Here is a 17,905-nt window from a genome sequence, read left to right as displayed (position 1 = left end):
TAATAAGTTCGTATGCAACTATGCAATACTAAGGTAGATAAGGTAGTACGAATCTATGGCATTTTCAAACTAGACTAAATTAACAAATCAGTCTTCCAATTAAAATAAGTAAAGTGTAATAATTAACTTAATTATATGACAAATTAACATATAATATTTAGATTTTTTAATAGAAATAACGTATAATTGTTAATTGTTTCTGTAACTCTGATTAAAAGATTTTTCATGAAGCGGAACGCTACGCTAGGCAGATATTTATTGTAGGTAATGTACGAAATGCAGAAAAATATTTTTAACAGTATAGGTATGTTAAGTATCTATTAGTAGGTACTGTTCTATGTTTTAGTTAGGTATAGCAAATTGCAATAACAGTTAGGTAGATTAGAGAAATGTTATTAAAAATACGACATTGAGCATTCTTATAAGTAAATCGACTTCTTAGAACTAGAAGAACGATCGTGCTAGTGCAGAAAAATATTACTAATGATTTATTTAGTGAGCACACACCTCTATGTATCAACAATGAACATTTATGGCAAATCGACAAACAGTATAATCATTAATCTACCCGTAACATAGGACTTTATGTATTTTAATAGTAAATATATTACGTAGGTACGTCGCTTTTCGCAGTGACAAGCGTCACACACCGAACCGCACAAAACGAGAGGCACGAACGCCTCGTGCTTATGGTCTCCTGGTAGGTGGCGAGGCGAGTTGAGCTCGCGGAGACCGCGGTACGGTGGACTAGAGCTAAGTGTAGCGAGCGTGAGGTAGTGGTGGCGTTTCAGTCTATAAACATCACAGTCGCGGACAACAAAATTGCACAATAACTCGTCTAGGCGGGGCAGACCCGCCCGAAGCGCAGCGGCAGGGCCGACGCACTGCCTCCCTGCCCTGCGACCCTACACGGTTACCAATCCAACTAAGAACAACCATTACTAATTTATATTTAAAGCTAGCCTAGTTCGTTATGATTAACAAAGACGTAAATGTTATAAAACATAAAAACGAAAGAAGAAATAAACAAAAAATCACAAAAAGATACGCCTACCGACCAACGGAAATTTGATTTCGCTATCGGGATATGGCAAAGGAAATAAATAGAGAAGAAGAGAGGTAGAATGAAATTGGCCGCGGGGCCCATTGCAATCGCCCGGCCGGAGCTCCCGGTCAGCGTGGCATGCGCGCGCGGCGCGTCCTACCAGTAGCCTACCAAATAAGTGCCTTAATTTATAATCTTGTACGCCTAAAGTCAGTCTTTTTTCCATGTTACCGCGTCCCATTTGACTCTCAATCTCGCTCACTGCTGCAATCTAGTGCAAAGTTTCGAGGCGGCACAATGACACCTGATGGTGGGTCAGGATCGCGTCGGCGAGAAACTGAAAGATCCTCCACGTGGTCGTCATCAGGGAGCGGCGATCTCGGTGAGAGCGGTTCGGTCTTCGGAGGTGTACGCGGAGCTAAGGCGGCGTGCGCAGCGGCAGCTAGAGCCATTGCGTGAAGCGCTTCGCGTCCGCCGTCTCTGGTCGCTCCTTCTAATGCTTGTTGCAAGAAAGACGGGTCAATTAATGGTGTAGCGGGTGACCCCTCATCAACACCACCAGTACCGCTTAAACCATATGGAAACGCGGCACCATTTGATTCCCGCTTAACGCCGCGGCTCATAGGTCTACTTGTAGTTATGCCGAGTTTCTTCACTTTATCGTACAACGTACGTGAAGGCACGCCATATTTCCGTGACGCTTGTAGAGCACTCATTCCATTTCTGACACATTCTATTGCGGACATAATGTCAGATCTAGTATATTGTTTGTATCGTTTCCATTCTGGTTTCTGTTGCGGGGGGACGTACGGCGCTAAGCCGGCCCGAACATCTTGTTGAAAATTTGGAGGTGGGGGAGAAGGATGGAATGAGCGTGGGTGTTCCTCTTCAAAGGAACGCTCGGTGTAAGGGGAGTGAGCGTCTTCTGAACGATCTGATCTATTAAAATGTGGAGATGAGGCACGAGAAGATAGTCGGCGAGGGCGGTAGTCGAAGGGGCGTTGAGGACTAGCAGCACGTTCAGAATCATGAGCGGAACCGTTAGAATGTAGACGAGGAGGCGCGTGTTGATTTACCGGATGACAAACAAGAGATACAGGTTGCGAGGAGTCAGGCGGTGTAGCCTGAGCGAGAACGTTCCTTAGAATGGGGGTGTCACGGGTGGCCATTATACTGGAGAGTTTCTTGCGCTTGAGAGGGTTCATGTCCGCAGAGTCATACGCGGCAGAAAGGACGGGCGGTGTAGGTGGTGGCGGCCAGCGCGTGGGCGGCGCGGGCGCCGGCGGGGACACGCTGGAGGGCGCGGCGGGCACCACGCGCGGCGGTGACGCGCCGGGGGTGCGCTCGCCCGGCCGCCGGCGAAGCTCCGTCATATCGAACAGACCTTTAACCTCGAGCTGCTCCGCGACTTTCATGATGCGTGGGATATGCGCCTGCGTCACATTCACTTCTCCCGTGTACATGTACTCCAGGAGCGCGCGCATTTCGAAATCTTTCACCCCCGGAAAGAGGATACTGCAGTGATCCATCGGCACATCAGCTAGGATCGACTGAAAGTAAGGCGAATTGGCCGCCAGGACCACCCGATGCGCCTTGAAGGTCACCTGGTCGTCGACTACCAGTGTGCAGTCCACATAGGTCTCTACTTTGATCAAGGCTTCGAGTATTTCCACGAGGTTTGTTTTGTGGTGGTTCCATTTCAGACAGAAAGTCTGCTGTCCTTCGCTGCTACCCATTTTTCGGAATTGTGATTCTGTTGACAAAACGAAAAAAACATATTTAAATCATGCATACATAGGTAAATAATAAAATACTGTAAACTGCATCAATGTTTACCGGGTAAAGGTAATATTTTTAATAATATTCCTACCTAATGTTTATCTATAAAAAATTCAGTCATTTCTGATCTTTAGTAAAATTTTATTAAAACACTGCTTTGAGGGTTATTTACAAGTAATTTAAAGGAACCTACTAAATACTTAGTAGGTTAGAGACAGGTTGACAGATTTACAAGCAATAAAAAAAACTTCACGCTTATAATTTGGTATATCTAACTAAAACCATAAAATAAATTCGCAGGTACAGGTCCGCACATAAAATTACCTAATTAACTTAAATTGTAACTCCAACAAGTACGTAAAATTACAACTAACCTGGCATAAACCCGTCAAATGTAGAGCCTGGATACATGTTGGCTGCGTTATTGCGGCGTACACACAAAACCCACACGTCATGCGAGCTGCGACTCCGCGAGTATGCAGTCCGGTCCCGGGCCCAGCGCTGAGTGACGTGCGGCCGGTGCGGTGCTGATGCCCAACTGCACCGCCCTTCCCTATTTACATACGTCCAAAGCCCTTCATATGCCAAATTGACTTTTTACCTTTTATTCGGCAAGTAACGTAGGGGACCGCTGAAAACCGGTGTAGCTCCTTCCTGTCATGTTCATTCGCACCTAACAATAACACTGTGGCTCGTATCCGTAGAAAATGAAGGCTTAAATTCTTTTAAACCTTTTTAAAATGCACCGATACTTACCTTAAACTTAGTAATTCAGTAAACTGCAAAGATCTACAATGTCTACGAAAGCGTAGCACCTCTACGATTAAAAATACTGAAAAACAACTCACCCTCGTTAATAATCCGATATTACAGGCCAATTGCGATTGTTATTGTCGGAAAACTCATGGGAAACAGCACCGGCACTTCAAAAGTTTAAAACACTTCGGGGGTTGTTTTCGCGCGAGGAACGCCCTGTGTGGGGGCGGTGTGCTCTTGCGAGCGTCTGGTAGAGACTGTTGGGTCGAGTGCAGCCGCGCGGGCCGCGGGCCTCCGCCCCGGCCCCCGCGGCTCCTGCGTGCGCTTTTTACGCACGGAGCCCGGAGTGCAGTGCAATTGCGTGCGACGGCGCGGGGCGGCGGCGCGGCGCGACCGACGAATTGCAGCGCGCTGAGGAGGGCGCGCGCGCGAGTGTGCGTGAGTGCGCGAGCGCATATTACTAGCCTCCGCGGCTGTGTGCGCGCCGCGATGCGCGCCGTCGTCGAGACGATAGAATATGCCGATAAAAAATCGTTGCCTCGCCTAGCCTTTGTATGCTAACGCTAAGCTTTGCATCGAGCCGTTGTAGGGAATTTAGTTCGTTTCGTTAATTTATCATAAAAATCGAATTAGAATGCCATGTGAATTTTTATATTAGATAAGAAACACGAAGGCCAATGCAATTTATTCCAAATTATTTGGAAGTAGATAAATAATTTAGGTAGGTAGGTATGAAGAGAAAAAAAATATCGCATAATCTTTAATAACCATAAAGGAACAATGATCATGAATAGAAGATAGGTACTTACATATTATCTTATAAGTTCAAGTCCGTAAATTAAATTAAACTCCTGTTTCGGAAATGCAGACGGTAAATTAAATACATTGCCCGCACGTTATTACGCCGCTTCATGGATCGCCCCAAAATCCCCAAAAGTGCGTGAACAACGCCGCCAAACGGGGTCATTGACACATGCCTACGGAGGGAACGCCAAAATAGCGCGAAATGCACTCAAAAATAGAACACGGTGTGTGCAATATTTTTTGTCAGTTGAAGCTTCCGTTGAATGCCACGAATTTGGTTTCTATTATCCATCTAAACTAAACATCGATTTTAAGGGACTCGGTTTAATTTTACTTTCGGTTAACAACGTTAACCTTATGCTAGTAGGTACTTATTACTGATGTGATGTGATTTGGAAAGTAGGTACTAACCCAGTTACCTATCATTTTTAATTACCTACATATTTTTAATATTTGTAATTTGTATCCACATTCACCACATTGGAACTGTCGTATAGACATAGACATACTGCCGTATTCGAACTTCAAGATACAACACGTACTAGATCCATTCTAGATACGTTATAGTTTAGATTTCAACTAGTTCTCTTTTGCAACGCAATTCGGGCAACCGATGTCACTTTTACGATAGATCGTGTTAGATATCTATTAGATGTGAATTAGATCTCTAAGTAATATCTTGTGGAAATCGTTCAAGAGTATCTCCAGAATCGCGGAAATGTCAAATTTGACAGGTTAGATCCTAAAAATATGGTTATCGTATCTTGGTGATGTCTAAAAGATATCTTATAGATATCTATTTCAAAATCCAAATCGGGCCCATAGACATAGAAAATTTTTATTCAACATCACATGAAATTGCAGAGTTAACAGATAGTGTAACACATTTTTACAGATAAACCTTAAATTTAGACTTAAAAACTAAGAAATTGAGTCCAATCGTCCAATTTACTGCCTATGAGCTATGACTACTCAGCTTCAAACGTTAGAAGTTACATATATACCTACCCGATTCCTTTGTCATGCCGAAAAACTCAAATCATAGTGTCATCAACTATTTCTAATCGATAGCTGAATGAATTTTGATAGTGGCTTAATTGTATACATTTGCTCAATATCGACTTGTGAGACGTCAATCTTCATTAGGACAATGACTATTAGTCGGTATACGGGACATGCGGTTTGTCATTGAATTGATGGATATAAAGGGGTAATCTTTGTTATCGATTGATCGCATCCTATTTGATAGAAACTAAAATAGACTGGGTAGAACTTTAACAACAAATGTAATGTAATTTAGATACCTAACGTTTGTTATTAATAATATTATCGAATAGCTAGGCAAATTCTTACATTCAAGTTGATTTACTTTATCGTACGTAACCTATAGGATTTTTTTTTAATTTTTTACTTTTGTAATTAAAGCTGGTCAAGCAAATCTTGTCAGTAAAAAAGGCGCGAATTTCAAATTTTCTATGGGACGATATCCCTTCGCGCCTACATTTTTCAAATTTGCCGCCTTTTTCTACTGACAAGATCTGCTTGACCAGCTATATTAAACTGACATATAATCGGAACACAAAGTCCTAATAGGCAAATAATAAATAAAGGAACACATAGTGAAAACACCTTTATGTAACGACTCAATCTCATCACATCGCTGTAATAAATAGATTAATTAAAGTAAACATCTAAGCAATTTTCGCATTAGGTAACTCATTTATTAAAAATGTCTGGTATGCATTTCAGAATTTTTCTCACGAAAGTCTGCTTCAATTGTTTTGAATGAAAAACAATGGCGTCAAATGTCAGGCCGGCTCTCGTCACCTCAACGAGTTGGAGAGCTCTTCACTCTAGTGGCCTGGGGATTTGCATACCTATCGATGACGATTAATATATTTGTTTATTACAAAAGCTTCACTTTTTATTTTACAACTACTTATACGTGCAGTTGTGAGAATAATACAATTATGAGTATGAAATTTTAAATTGCTTTAGATGTCATCGATAGTAATATAGCGATATTTGGAGGAGAGATTGATACAGATATTTGATTTTAGATTTAAATAAGCTAGTTTTTAATTTCTTTTAGTAATACCACTGCATGTATATATCTTGTTTGTAAATAAATGATTATTAATACAGCTATTTATTTAACAAAGTAGGGATTATTATTATTAAAAATAATTGTATGTTTGCACAACAAACTGCAAAAATTTCATAATCTTGTTTATTGTATGTAGGTCACTACTTAACCTACTATCTAATTTTATTTGTATTTTATGACGACGCTTGCAATTAATTTGCAATTGATAAATACAAAAGATAATTGAGTAGCTGTTTACAATATTTTGACGAGGTAAGCGGTCAACCACACAACCGTTAATTGATGAGTATTTGATACGAAATGCAAATTAAACTGTCTACGTTAACATACGGATAGTACGGATAGGTACCTACCTACGCCTTTGTTCAAACGAAATTACTTTTAATTTGTAAAAAAAACTGCAATATTTCTCATACAATTTTCTACGACCATGAGTTATCAGATGCAATTAACGAACAATAACGCTAAAGTGATGAATAAAAGAGCATTATGCTAATACCAGCATAGTAGTGCATCGCGACCTATCCCACGGCGCGCGCGGCAAAAACTGCAACCGAGGGGTTAAAGAAGACTAATAAAAAAGCAATAATGCGATCCCGCATGGTGGCTCGTTGAGCTGAAATTGACGCGACTGATGAACCAAAAATAAGGGATATAACCACTGCCGATAAACGTTATTGCAAGCGGGATAATAGATTCTCGAGAGCGCGCACAATGCTTTGCATTCGAGAGGATCGTTCATGGAAGTTATTTAAAATTGCTAGGACATCCAGCGATGGTAAACTATACTACTCACAATTTACTCAGTTTGCTCTATAGATCAATCCTTTTTTTTCTTCTACTCTTAATTAGGAATACACCCATTACGCACCAAAATGAGCTAGTAACAAGTAGGTACAATCATTTAACATTATGCCAATTTGACCCAAAATAGTCATAAAGTTAACACAATGAAAGACCTATGTAAACACATACTGATATTACTGGTTGTTTGAGGTGGAATGGTAATTAAACATACATATTAATGGCAAATATTACAATGCATTTTGCATAATGAGCGTAGGGTTGGTATAAAGAGATAATCGTAATTTCACGGGGCACGGCGACCATTATTTGTCACCAGCATCCGCCACGCGCTACCCGACTTTATTATTTTATTTAGTACCCTTACCCTCTTATCTCTAATATTCACTGCGAGACAATTAAATAATAGACGTACTTTGCACTCGGCTGCGTCATTTAGTTGTCAGTGTTATCCCGGTGGTGATTTAGTTTACCAAATTGACATTCGTTGTTTTTTACTGTTTTATTGTACCTAATATTAGTTAGTTTAATAAATATAAATCCTGCTGTAATCCTGAGTTAAATGTTTAGCAGTCACTTAACGTAGGGGAGGTCTTTATAAAACGAAATGTGAAAACCGAACAATTATTTAGGATTTAGGATAAAAACTTCTCAGAATCTTAATTTGCATTGATAAGTCATATAAGGAATGAGCACCCTAAAAAGCAAGAATTTAATAATAATTATCCACATCGGGCAGTCCACGCCCTGCGAGCGGCCCGGAAGGCGCTCATTGTAGCGAAACTCCCCGGGCCAGGAAACAATGCCTATACACTTTCCTCCCATTGTCTAGCCGCCCCGGAGGACATTATAGCGACATCATAGATTGTAAATTGCGAGATTTGACGATCATGTATTAAACTCTACACTGTAGAGCAACTTGTCGGCTAATCGTAGACACTCGTAATAAGTAGCTCCCTGTTATGTATAATCAGTATAATAATTAATAACTAAATCTCGTACGCTCAAACCAGTGATTGGTAAAGTTTTTTTCTATGAGATCCCTGGAATATGAAGGGGATCATTTACTTATATGTACATATAAGCATTACGACATTGATATCCAGTTATTTTTAGTGCTAGACTTGTTAGACTTGCTACACTTGCAGACAAAAAAAAAACTGGTCAATCTAATACCTACTAGACACACATGACTGTGAGTTTTTCGATTAAATGTAGGCGTAGTTTAAGTGTGGCTCTCAAGAACTTAATTATGTTAGTTAACAAAGTTGCCGATCCAAAAACGATAATAATTCATTCCAAAATAATACAACAGTCAAAATTTCGAAGATATTATCGACTACTATGAAATGGGTCAGGAGGGTGATGAAAAAATGCAATAAATTTTAGAAATGGGCGGTTCTGCTAAGTATCGTTGTCAAAATATCGGCCAGCAGCACCTGCCCGCCAGACAGGCCGGCGCGCGTAATGAACTTCTGCTAATGTCAACATTTACGCACCGCCTCGTTTCACCTAACACGTAATAATAGCTAGAGCTTGTTCAACAAAAAATATGTCTTGACCTGATCATGACATTATTTTTTAAACTGTTTGTCTTTTAAAAAGTCACAACAACAACATTTAATTCTGCTAATTTTGTAAGTTATTTATTTAAGCAATAACAAATAACTCGTAAAAACTGTAACCAGTGCGTTGGCTTCACGGAATCTTAATCTTATAATAAAGTATATCTTAGATAATTTGCTTCCCTACTCGCGGCCATGTTGGCTTCGCCCGAATCTCGAGAAAATAAAACAACCGCGAGCTCTCTATACTTTTTTTCTTTTTTATACAGGATCATTTTTCTTACCGGCCAGGGGCTCAGCGGTAGTTTGTTTTTTAAATTTAAGCCTTGAGTTGTTCACGACAAGGCTGTTTTGTGGAGTTGGAGGCTGTGGCGGAGTGGACGTCCTTGGGCGGACTCGATCTGCTACCCGCGAGAGATCGTCCCATCGCCGCATGCTGGTCGTTGCACCGACGCGATACTTTTAAAATGCATTGGAAAGTTAGAAATGTATTCGTTGATGGGTAATTTGGTTTCGTAAATTTTAGATACTGCTTAGTGAATTTAACTAAGCCTATGTTAGCCATGCAAGGCTTTTCAGATGAATGGCGTGGTGTCGAAATACCTACTAAGTTAGCTGTTTCGATAAATTACGAAAATATCTTTTTACAAGTCACACCCATCACTAATGCTTTACGTTTAATTTACGAGACGAGACTCATTCGTTGCTGCGTAATTTTAAGTGTCTTGCGTTTGTTCTACCTTTAAGGATTTCTAAAAGCTATTGTTGCGTAATTAAATTCAACTAAATGTTTTATAGGAATCATAGTTTTAAAAACAGTAGGTACATATTCGAATTGCAAATATAGGTACTTCCCTATATTATTTATTTCACGAGAGATAATTTTTGACATGATCGTCGCAATAGATATAAAAATAAAATTAATATAAACAATCAAATAAACAAAATTAGTTTAATAGTAAGCATAAAATATTGGAATAGATAAGCGCAAATGGACTTTTAATCCAAGTTTTGCCGATTTTTAATAGTCACATTAACCTACATTTGACTTGTGTTTTATTTTTTCATAATTCATTTTCAATTTTAACATTTGATTACTGATTTGTGAAGCCGATTTTTTGTCCGTTATTGTTAGACAAGAATTAGGTAGGTAATTAAAATTTACCAAAATATTACGCACCCCTTCTCCCCTTATAGACCTTATAGTTGACTACAAAACCTCATTCATTTCGGTCAGCAAGCTACAAACTCTACAAAGCTAGTGACTACGAGTATTTTAGCAAAATCAATAACAAAGAGTCGGTACGTTGTATCCGGCGCGTGTATAATGGTATTAATGGTGGTAAATGGACACGATACCGTCTATTCACATTCAGCCGTAATTATAGGTATCACTCAATGCTGGCAGGACAATATAGCTAAGACACCTGGATTATAAATAGAGAAATTTTAATTTGATATTGAATATTGATCTTAGTCTATCTTTGTCACACTTGTTAAATACCTGTGCTTTGAGTGAGAGTTTGGATTGTGCGCTTCAAGAAAACCACTGTGATGAGGAGGCGCACAATCTGTGAATTTCTTAAATTAGGTAATTCAGAATGTGTATTATCTAAATTAAATACCAAAATAGAAAACGATATCCTCATTATCATCATCAAAACCTAAAGAAACAATTAATTTTTTTTTTGTCACAAAACGCTTGAATTACATAAATCAGGTTTTGTTTCACTTTTGACTGACGACTCTAAATAATCTAAATATACTCGTATGTTAATATGGACATCTAATACTATGAATCATGGTGGCGAAGGCCGGTCAGCATATGTCGATATAAACCCTACATGATTAGTTTTTACGCTTGTTTTATTTGCAACCACCCTTCAGCAACGAGGGTTGTGGCTAAAATTGTATTTTTATTATAATTGCGCCTTTTTTTATAGAGACCAGTCCACAAGGGTAAACATTGTAGGGTTGTTTTGCCACAACTAGCCGGGGTAGGTATCATGTAATTAGTTTTTATTATGACAGCAATTATGTTCATTGTAAGTTTTGAATTCTGACTAGAAATCCGACACAAGTTTCGTTTTTGACCCGGTATGGTTATTTTGATAATTCTCGTTTCCAATGTGCAAAATAAATCTGACAACAGTGACAACTGTTAATAGAGAGAACTATAAGAAAATACAAGTCAGTAGGTACAATTAGCAGTGCTTACGCAAAATTTCACGTTTAAAATTATTATACATTTTTTAACTTCTGCTACTACGTATGTGGTACCAAATTTTAAGTAAGTTTATAATGCTATAATATCTGCCTATTTAAAAAAGTCATGTCTATAATATAAATACCATTTTAGCAGCCAAAAAGAAACAAATAGACAATAAATATCACTCATGCGTAAGACAAAACTGACAATTTTATTAGAAATACGATAGGCGAAAATCGAAAGTATTTTGTTTACTTTATAAGCAGGGTTCCGTTAAGCAAAAAATAAAAAATAAATGGGAATCTATATATTTTTTGGTTTCCAACTATTAGTTAAAAAATAGTTAAACGGCTACATAGCCTTTGACCATTGCATGCCTACGTAGATAGTAGTCCCTGATTCGTCTCGAGTTTATCGCCAAATGTATTTATTTGTGTGAAGGAACACGTACTTATTTGTTCCTGAGGGTGGTATTCCACCTATCCAATTTATTGTCAAATGTGTATTTGCGTCTCACATTTTTCTTAGTGAGAAAGTGAGACGCAATTGGACCAAGAAATTGGACAGGTGGAATACTAACGTAGTTTTATGTGAAATAATAATTCTACTATTTAGTGTTATCTACGTGAGCTCACAGCCACCATGACTTCTATTCCCAGGGTCCGTCTCATGAAAACCTGTTGTTTGGATTACAAACGGAAGTCTCTTTTTCTCTCTTTATTAAAATGTGTTTGTCTTATTTCTATCATGCATGCACTTACACTACAATAACTTACGTACAATAAATTACCTATTTGTATTTGTATTTTTTTATAGCATTTCAGAATTTCCTCAGGATCTCTATAAAAGAGGGAATGTCCCGCTGTCGGTTCCGATTCGACCCGCTTCAAAAGGCTTACAATAAACCCTTTCTCATTTTTATATTTCGAACCGATAGCCCATGACTATTTTGTTGCCAATTGCGCGTTGATCCCAAACGTCCTGTAAATGCCGTTTTTATTTTCGTTTATATTTTACGTTGGCCCTGCTTTTCATTTTCATCTGTTGTGCAAATATAAAGTGACACAATCACACACTACTCAGTCTACCACCAACACACAAGTTAAACAAATGAACAATGAAACTAAATTGATTTATTGGGTTGTTGTCTTGCTTACAAATACTTACAAATACGAATACTTCAGCGAAATTAAGATCTTTCATACCTAAATCAAGACAATTATCAAGACAACCGGTCTGGCCTAGTGGGTAGTGACCCTGCCTATGAAGCCGCGGTCCTGGGTTCGAATCCCAGTAAGGGCATTTATTTGTGTGATGAGCACAGATATTTGTTCCCGGGGCATGGTTGTTTTCTATGTATTTAAGTATTTGTATATTATATATATCGTTGTCTGAGTACCCACAACACAAGCTTTCTTGAGCTTACCGTGGGGCTTAGTCAATTTGTGTAATAATGTCCTATAATATTTATTTATTTATTATTAATTATGGCTTGACATATTTAGTACGTGAAACCAGTTAAATTGTAAGAAAGCTTTATCGATTATCTTTTTTAACTACTTATTTCTGAAAAATAATTCAATTTGGCAATGGTAAAAAAATACTACCTACTCGCCTCGTGCTATAAATCATTAAATAAGAGGCCGGTATCGATTTTAGTCGCAAAAATGTAAAATTGATAGATTGAGTCGATGAAATTGTACACCTTTTGTTACGTAATAGAAATAACAAGTACTGGTATCTATTAGCACGTCTTCTTATCTTGCATTTGTACAGATCATTTTTTTGAAAACTGACTCACTAAATTAGTAATGATTTTTTTTCTGATAGACGTTTAGGTAAACGCGCGTAAAGCACTGATTTAGTCGATCTTATTTGTAAATTTCGTAAAGTTTGGACTGCTAAAAATAGTAATTTTTTGTATTACACATATCCTATACTCCAACTTGCATAGACTACATTTTGGTTATTATGATATTGAACAAGAGTAAATGAAAGTTAGACGAAATCAATTTTCATCAGAAATTACTTCAAAACAAGTGAACATTTTTCATGAAAATCGACTTAATTTCAACGTAATTTTGATACTTAAATAATCTAAAACATTTCCTGAAACTGTTCTTATACATCATTTTTTATAATTTATAACTATAATTTTCTGATGAATTTTTAAAAACTGCCCCTTGTCGTCATATATTGCCGGTGACGCACGCTCGGGACCTTATTATTAAAAGGCAAGATGAGAAAACGTGTTAATAGAAACCAATACTTGTTATTTAGATATTACGTAACAAAAGGAGTACAATTTCAATGACTAAATCTATCAATTTTACATTTTGGCTCTAAAATCGTTAACGGAGCCTTAAACAAGTATTTCAAAACTTCACAGCTAAAGACAAATCCTATACGGCTATGGCTATACCATCAGTTTAGCACTGACCTAAACGCCATAGAGGACGTAATTTACTTTCTATACATCTCGCTCGTACTCGCGTATTAGTGCGAACGAGATGTATAGAAAGTACTTAAATTACGTTCTCGATAGCGTATATGTCAGTTTTGACACTGTCAGTGAATCATGGTACAGAGGGCCTACCGCGAACCACGTTCGACGTGTTACCTCCCTGTCACACTTACGTACGAATTTACAAGTGCGACGGAGAGGCAACACGTCTAACGTGGTTCGCGGTAGGCCCTCAGGCTCTTAAGTGGCAGTATTTGGCTAGAAATGAGTGAAGTTAGAATATTGCACATAAAAAGTTATCGTGTTGTGGTATTTGGTATCAACTGTGGCCTGTGGCAGTGGGTGTGATTGGATATTGCAAATTACTATTTGGTCGACCATTATCGCGTTGGCTTAGTTCCATGGAAGCGATAACATTATCTATAACCAGAATTCGCTGCAGTGCACGGTTGCTCTACGTCCTACCACGTAGGTACCTACAACAACATTTTTTCAAGTAGGTACCTAGGTAGGTACTCTGCCTATTATCCTTGTCTTGACCTCTGTATCGACCTAATTGCTTTGGGTCAGAGTGAATCATATATCCTACATAAACCACCATGCTTTGTGCATTACAGTGCATTACAATAGTCATGTGGGGCAACAGGTAAGTTGCATTGTCTGGTAAATGCAATGTAGATTAGCAATACTAAAAGAATTTGTTTCCGACAATGTCTAGACTACCAGGAACCTTTTATCTTGTTTTGGACATGTGCGTAACGCATACGAACATTCGTTTCCCAACAAAAGTCACGTATTGTGAAATCAAATACAAATTTTAATATTGTAATTCGTTTTGCGAAATTATCTGTTTTGGAGATCCGTATTAAAATTTGTTAAATGTGTTACTTACGACAGGCGTGGCTCACTCCGCGATTTCGTCGCTTTGCTAATACAGGTAGCTAAAAGTGCATTCGTTCCGCCCCAATTTTGGGGAAAGCCATAAGCCGCGCGTGGCTCTGTCGCAACCTAGCGGCCATAACTCTGTGCTGATCGTAACAGACGCGTTTTGTTAGAGAGTGAGTCTTCTGTATCTAGTACTATTATTTATTCTGTGCTTACGAGTACAAATTAAAGTACATATATTTTACAAAATTGTCGTAGTCCCTAGTTGCAATTAATTACCTTTGTTAAAATTATCTGATTCTGATTCTGTAAAACTACGTGCTTCAAGCAATTAGTTAATTAAAATTACCTATTTCTTTACTTTTTACAATGTCTATGTAGGTATGTGTATGTAGGTATTGCAACTATTATAATCAATAAGCTGTTGCACATTTATTATGTTTGCATGACACAGTAGGTATGATTACTAATGCAAATATTGCAACTTACTACTTATTTTAGTTATTTTTCTCAAAAATGGACGGCAAAGTCGACGTTGCCGGTTAAAAAATAGGTCGCGAAGTGTAGTTTATGGTCATTCAAAAAATTAAAAAGTAAAAAACATTGCAGTCTCGATTTCGGGACTGAATGTTGCATACAAATGCCATTATTTAACGAGTTCCAAACTTTTTAAAACTTTAAATGGCCATATGAAGTGTTAAAGAACATTAGCCTCAACTCAGGACAACGAAAACGAGTCACTTTGTATGGACATTTTCACATAAATCTCCATCTTTACCCACATCAATATCTTGAGTCTAATTACAATTACGAGTAGTTACCTGGAAAGGTATGTCCCCAAAAATTATGTACTTTTTCACTGCCAACAATAAAGTACATTATACATATTTATAAATTTGACCTAACATTTTTTTATTGCATGTTAACAGCGTTGACACTATCAGCTCGACCACAGAATCATAGCCGCCAGTGGTTTGTGCAATACAACGAAACGTGCGAAGCGCCGGAGTGTGTATCGCGCGGCGCGAAACGCAACGAACGCACACACATTGCACAGATAAAATGCATTCGTCCGATAACCGCATAGCCTATGCCGCCTATGCGTGATAGAGCAACACCGTGCACTATTCATTTCTTGGCGATACGTGTCAAACATTGACACATGAGGCTGTATTTTGATATACATAGATAACGGTCCATTCCCACTGCCCAGCACAGGTTTCCACTCAACGTATAAGAGGACTATTAAGCCCCCATGCTAATCTAATGTGGACAGGATTTCATTCATATTTTGTTTTGTTTTGCAGACATGAAAATTGAGGTTTCATTCTATCTTTTATTTCACTAAATGTTTACGGTAAACAAACTTTAATAAATACGTAGTGCATAAACAATAAAATTCGTTGTCTGTTGAGAGTGTTGAGGTAAACTTCATTTTGTTACTTACACTTACTTGTATATAACTACCTACCAGGGATGTTGCGAATATCCGTATCCGCATCCGCAACCGCGGATCTTCCGCATTATTTTCAACATCCGCATCCGCATAAAATCGATGCGGAGTTTAATGCGGATGCGGATGTGGAACAGGTCGGTACAGGAACGTCTTAGCATCGGCGTAAGTGCTAGACTGCTAGGTAATTTAGTCATTAGCCAAAAAACCTATTAGAAATGAGCAGTCAAGCGTGAGTGGGACTTAATGAACGGAACCCTTGGAACGCGAGTCCGACTCGCACTTGGCCGGTTTTTTGAAATAAAAATTACTAAAATGTAATATTTGACGTTTTTTATGTATCTATCTTGAAATCCGCATCCGCATCCGCGGATGTCAAAAAATCGGCATCCGCAACATCCCTACCTACTTAGCCGGAACCGGGCTTAAATAAGTACTAAATACTTACCTATTTAGCTTAGCATTAGCACAAACCTTAGTAGGTGCTTTTTAAGCATGGGAATAAGTCAAAGGGGTTACCGCAAGCCGCAAACCGATGTTTCGTTGACTGCATCTCGTCTCGCATATAATATTCAAGCGATAGAGTCGTCTTGGTACTTAATTTTTTTACAAATGCTTCTATTTCCTCCTTTTAAACAAAGTGCATTAATGCAGATTATGAACTATCATAAAATATAAATAACATACTCTCGTTTCGGTGTAGATAAATAACAATAAAAACGAGTCATCGTTCTCATAGCTGAGGTAGGCAAGTTAAAAGATACATAAGCCGAGATCAGCGAAGTGGTTGACCTCAGATTCGCACACGTTCGCACTCCGATGTCAATGATCCGTCTAGTCGGGGTATCCCCGACCTACAAACAAATGCAACACTGCATAAATGCACCGCTTTGTGGTGCAACCAGCGTAATGATGACATTACGAGTACAATGAGGACTTTGTAAGCGAGCGCGCGCAAAAAAAGTTTTTGTTGTGGGCGGGCGAGAAAGATACGTAAATTTCGCACAATTGTACCAGGACTAAATGAGATTACAAGAGGTGTTTGTGTTATGGCAAAAAATGGTCAGCGTAGCCAATTCGTTCAAACCCATTCATAAGATTTGAAGGTTATTTCCTGATTCTATTATTGACTCTACGATATGTGTTTTTATGTAAATAGAGTGTAAGTAATATTTTTAAGTAGGGAAAATCTGCGATATTTTTAATTATCAAAGATTAAACTTAAAAACATAATAAGTGTTTTGGCATATCTAGAGCTGTACCTAAACTTATACATGTGTTTATTTAAAGAATAAAGAATAAATGCACCAGAAGGAAGAATGAATAATGTTCATTTAATTTAGTCACTATAACCAAGCTTAAAGTTATATTTCACCAATTCGGGACCTCAAAATTTCATCGTTAAAATACCCGGGTTGTCATTATAAGCGATATCGTTATAAATGGTTTTGACTGTATTACCTGTATCTTAGTTACATATGCAATATTCGCATATATGGCAACATACATTCGAATATCATTATTTTAATAGAATCTAGAAAGAGAAGAGTTGTGGAATGTATGGCCCAATTACATTCCACGGCTCTTCTCTTTCCGAACAGAGTAGACTCTACCTATTATGTTAAAAAAAATCGTAATATACACTCTTACATTGCAAGCCTTTTTGCAATACAATTCGAAACATATTTCATCCCCGCCAAGTCGATATAGTTTACATGGAAACAATCTTTAAAAATGTCCTACATTCGTAATCGTTAAATTTTACTAAGAGTTATAAACAAGAGTCAATGCTTATAGATTCCCGTGAATGCTATTGAGATTATTGAGCAATTCGCGAACTTTGCTTTGCTTTATTAGGATAGCAGAAATTCACAGGAGGTATAGTTTTAAACCATACTGGTATACCAACTATACATACAAGGTATACTTGTATGTATATGTTGTTATTCCAAAGGTGACTGACCGAACGAGAATTTTAGGTATATAATTCCTATGTAATAACAACTGACCAATGAACGTCAAGGACATGTATGA

The 17,905-nt window shown here is 38.1% G+C and overlaps 1 protein-coding gene and 1 long non-coding RNA gene across 3 annotated transcripts in view; one reads left to right on the top strand and one right to left on the bottom strand.

Annotated features, from left to right (window-relative positions):
* The window catches only part of LOC134662858 (uncharacterized), a 310,694-nt gene that overhangs the window by 105,183 nt on the left and 187,606 nt on the right, over positions 1-17,905 (top strand). The gene's annotated exons all lie outside the window — the stretch shown is intronic.
* Positions 329-4,018, bottom strand: LOC134662554 (protein bric-a-brac 2). Of its 2 annotated transcripts, none has more exons than XM_063518819.1 (2): positions 3,673-4,018; positions 329-2,798 (listed from the first exon to the last, which is right to left on the bottom strand). In XM_063518819.1, the coding sequence occupies exon 2, from the start codon at positions 2,779-2,781 to the stop codon at positions 1,294-1,296; it is 1,488 nt and encodes a 495-aa protein (XP_063374889.1). In that variant the 5' UTR covers positions 2,782-2,798; positions 3,673-4,018; the 3' UTR covers positions 329-1,293. The 2 variants fall into 2 exon arrangements, with proteins under 2 accessions (XP_063374889.1, XP_063374888.1); XM_063518818.1 differs by lacking the exon at positions 3,673-4,018 and adding an exon at positions 3,199-3,446.

The sequence above is a fragment of the Cydia amplana genome, chromosome 3 (genome assembly GCF_948474715.1).
Source record: "Cydia amplana chromosome 3, ilCydAmpl1.1, whole genome shotgun sequence".
In the NCBI taxonomy this organism is placed as follows: domain Eukaryota; kingdom Metazoa; phylum Arthropoda; class Insecta; order Lepidoptera; family Tortricidae; genus Cydia; species Cydia amplana.
Note: the sequence above shows the minus strand (reverse complement) of the source record. Positions and strands in the feature narration are given on the sequence as shown.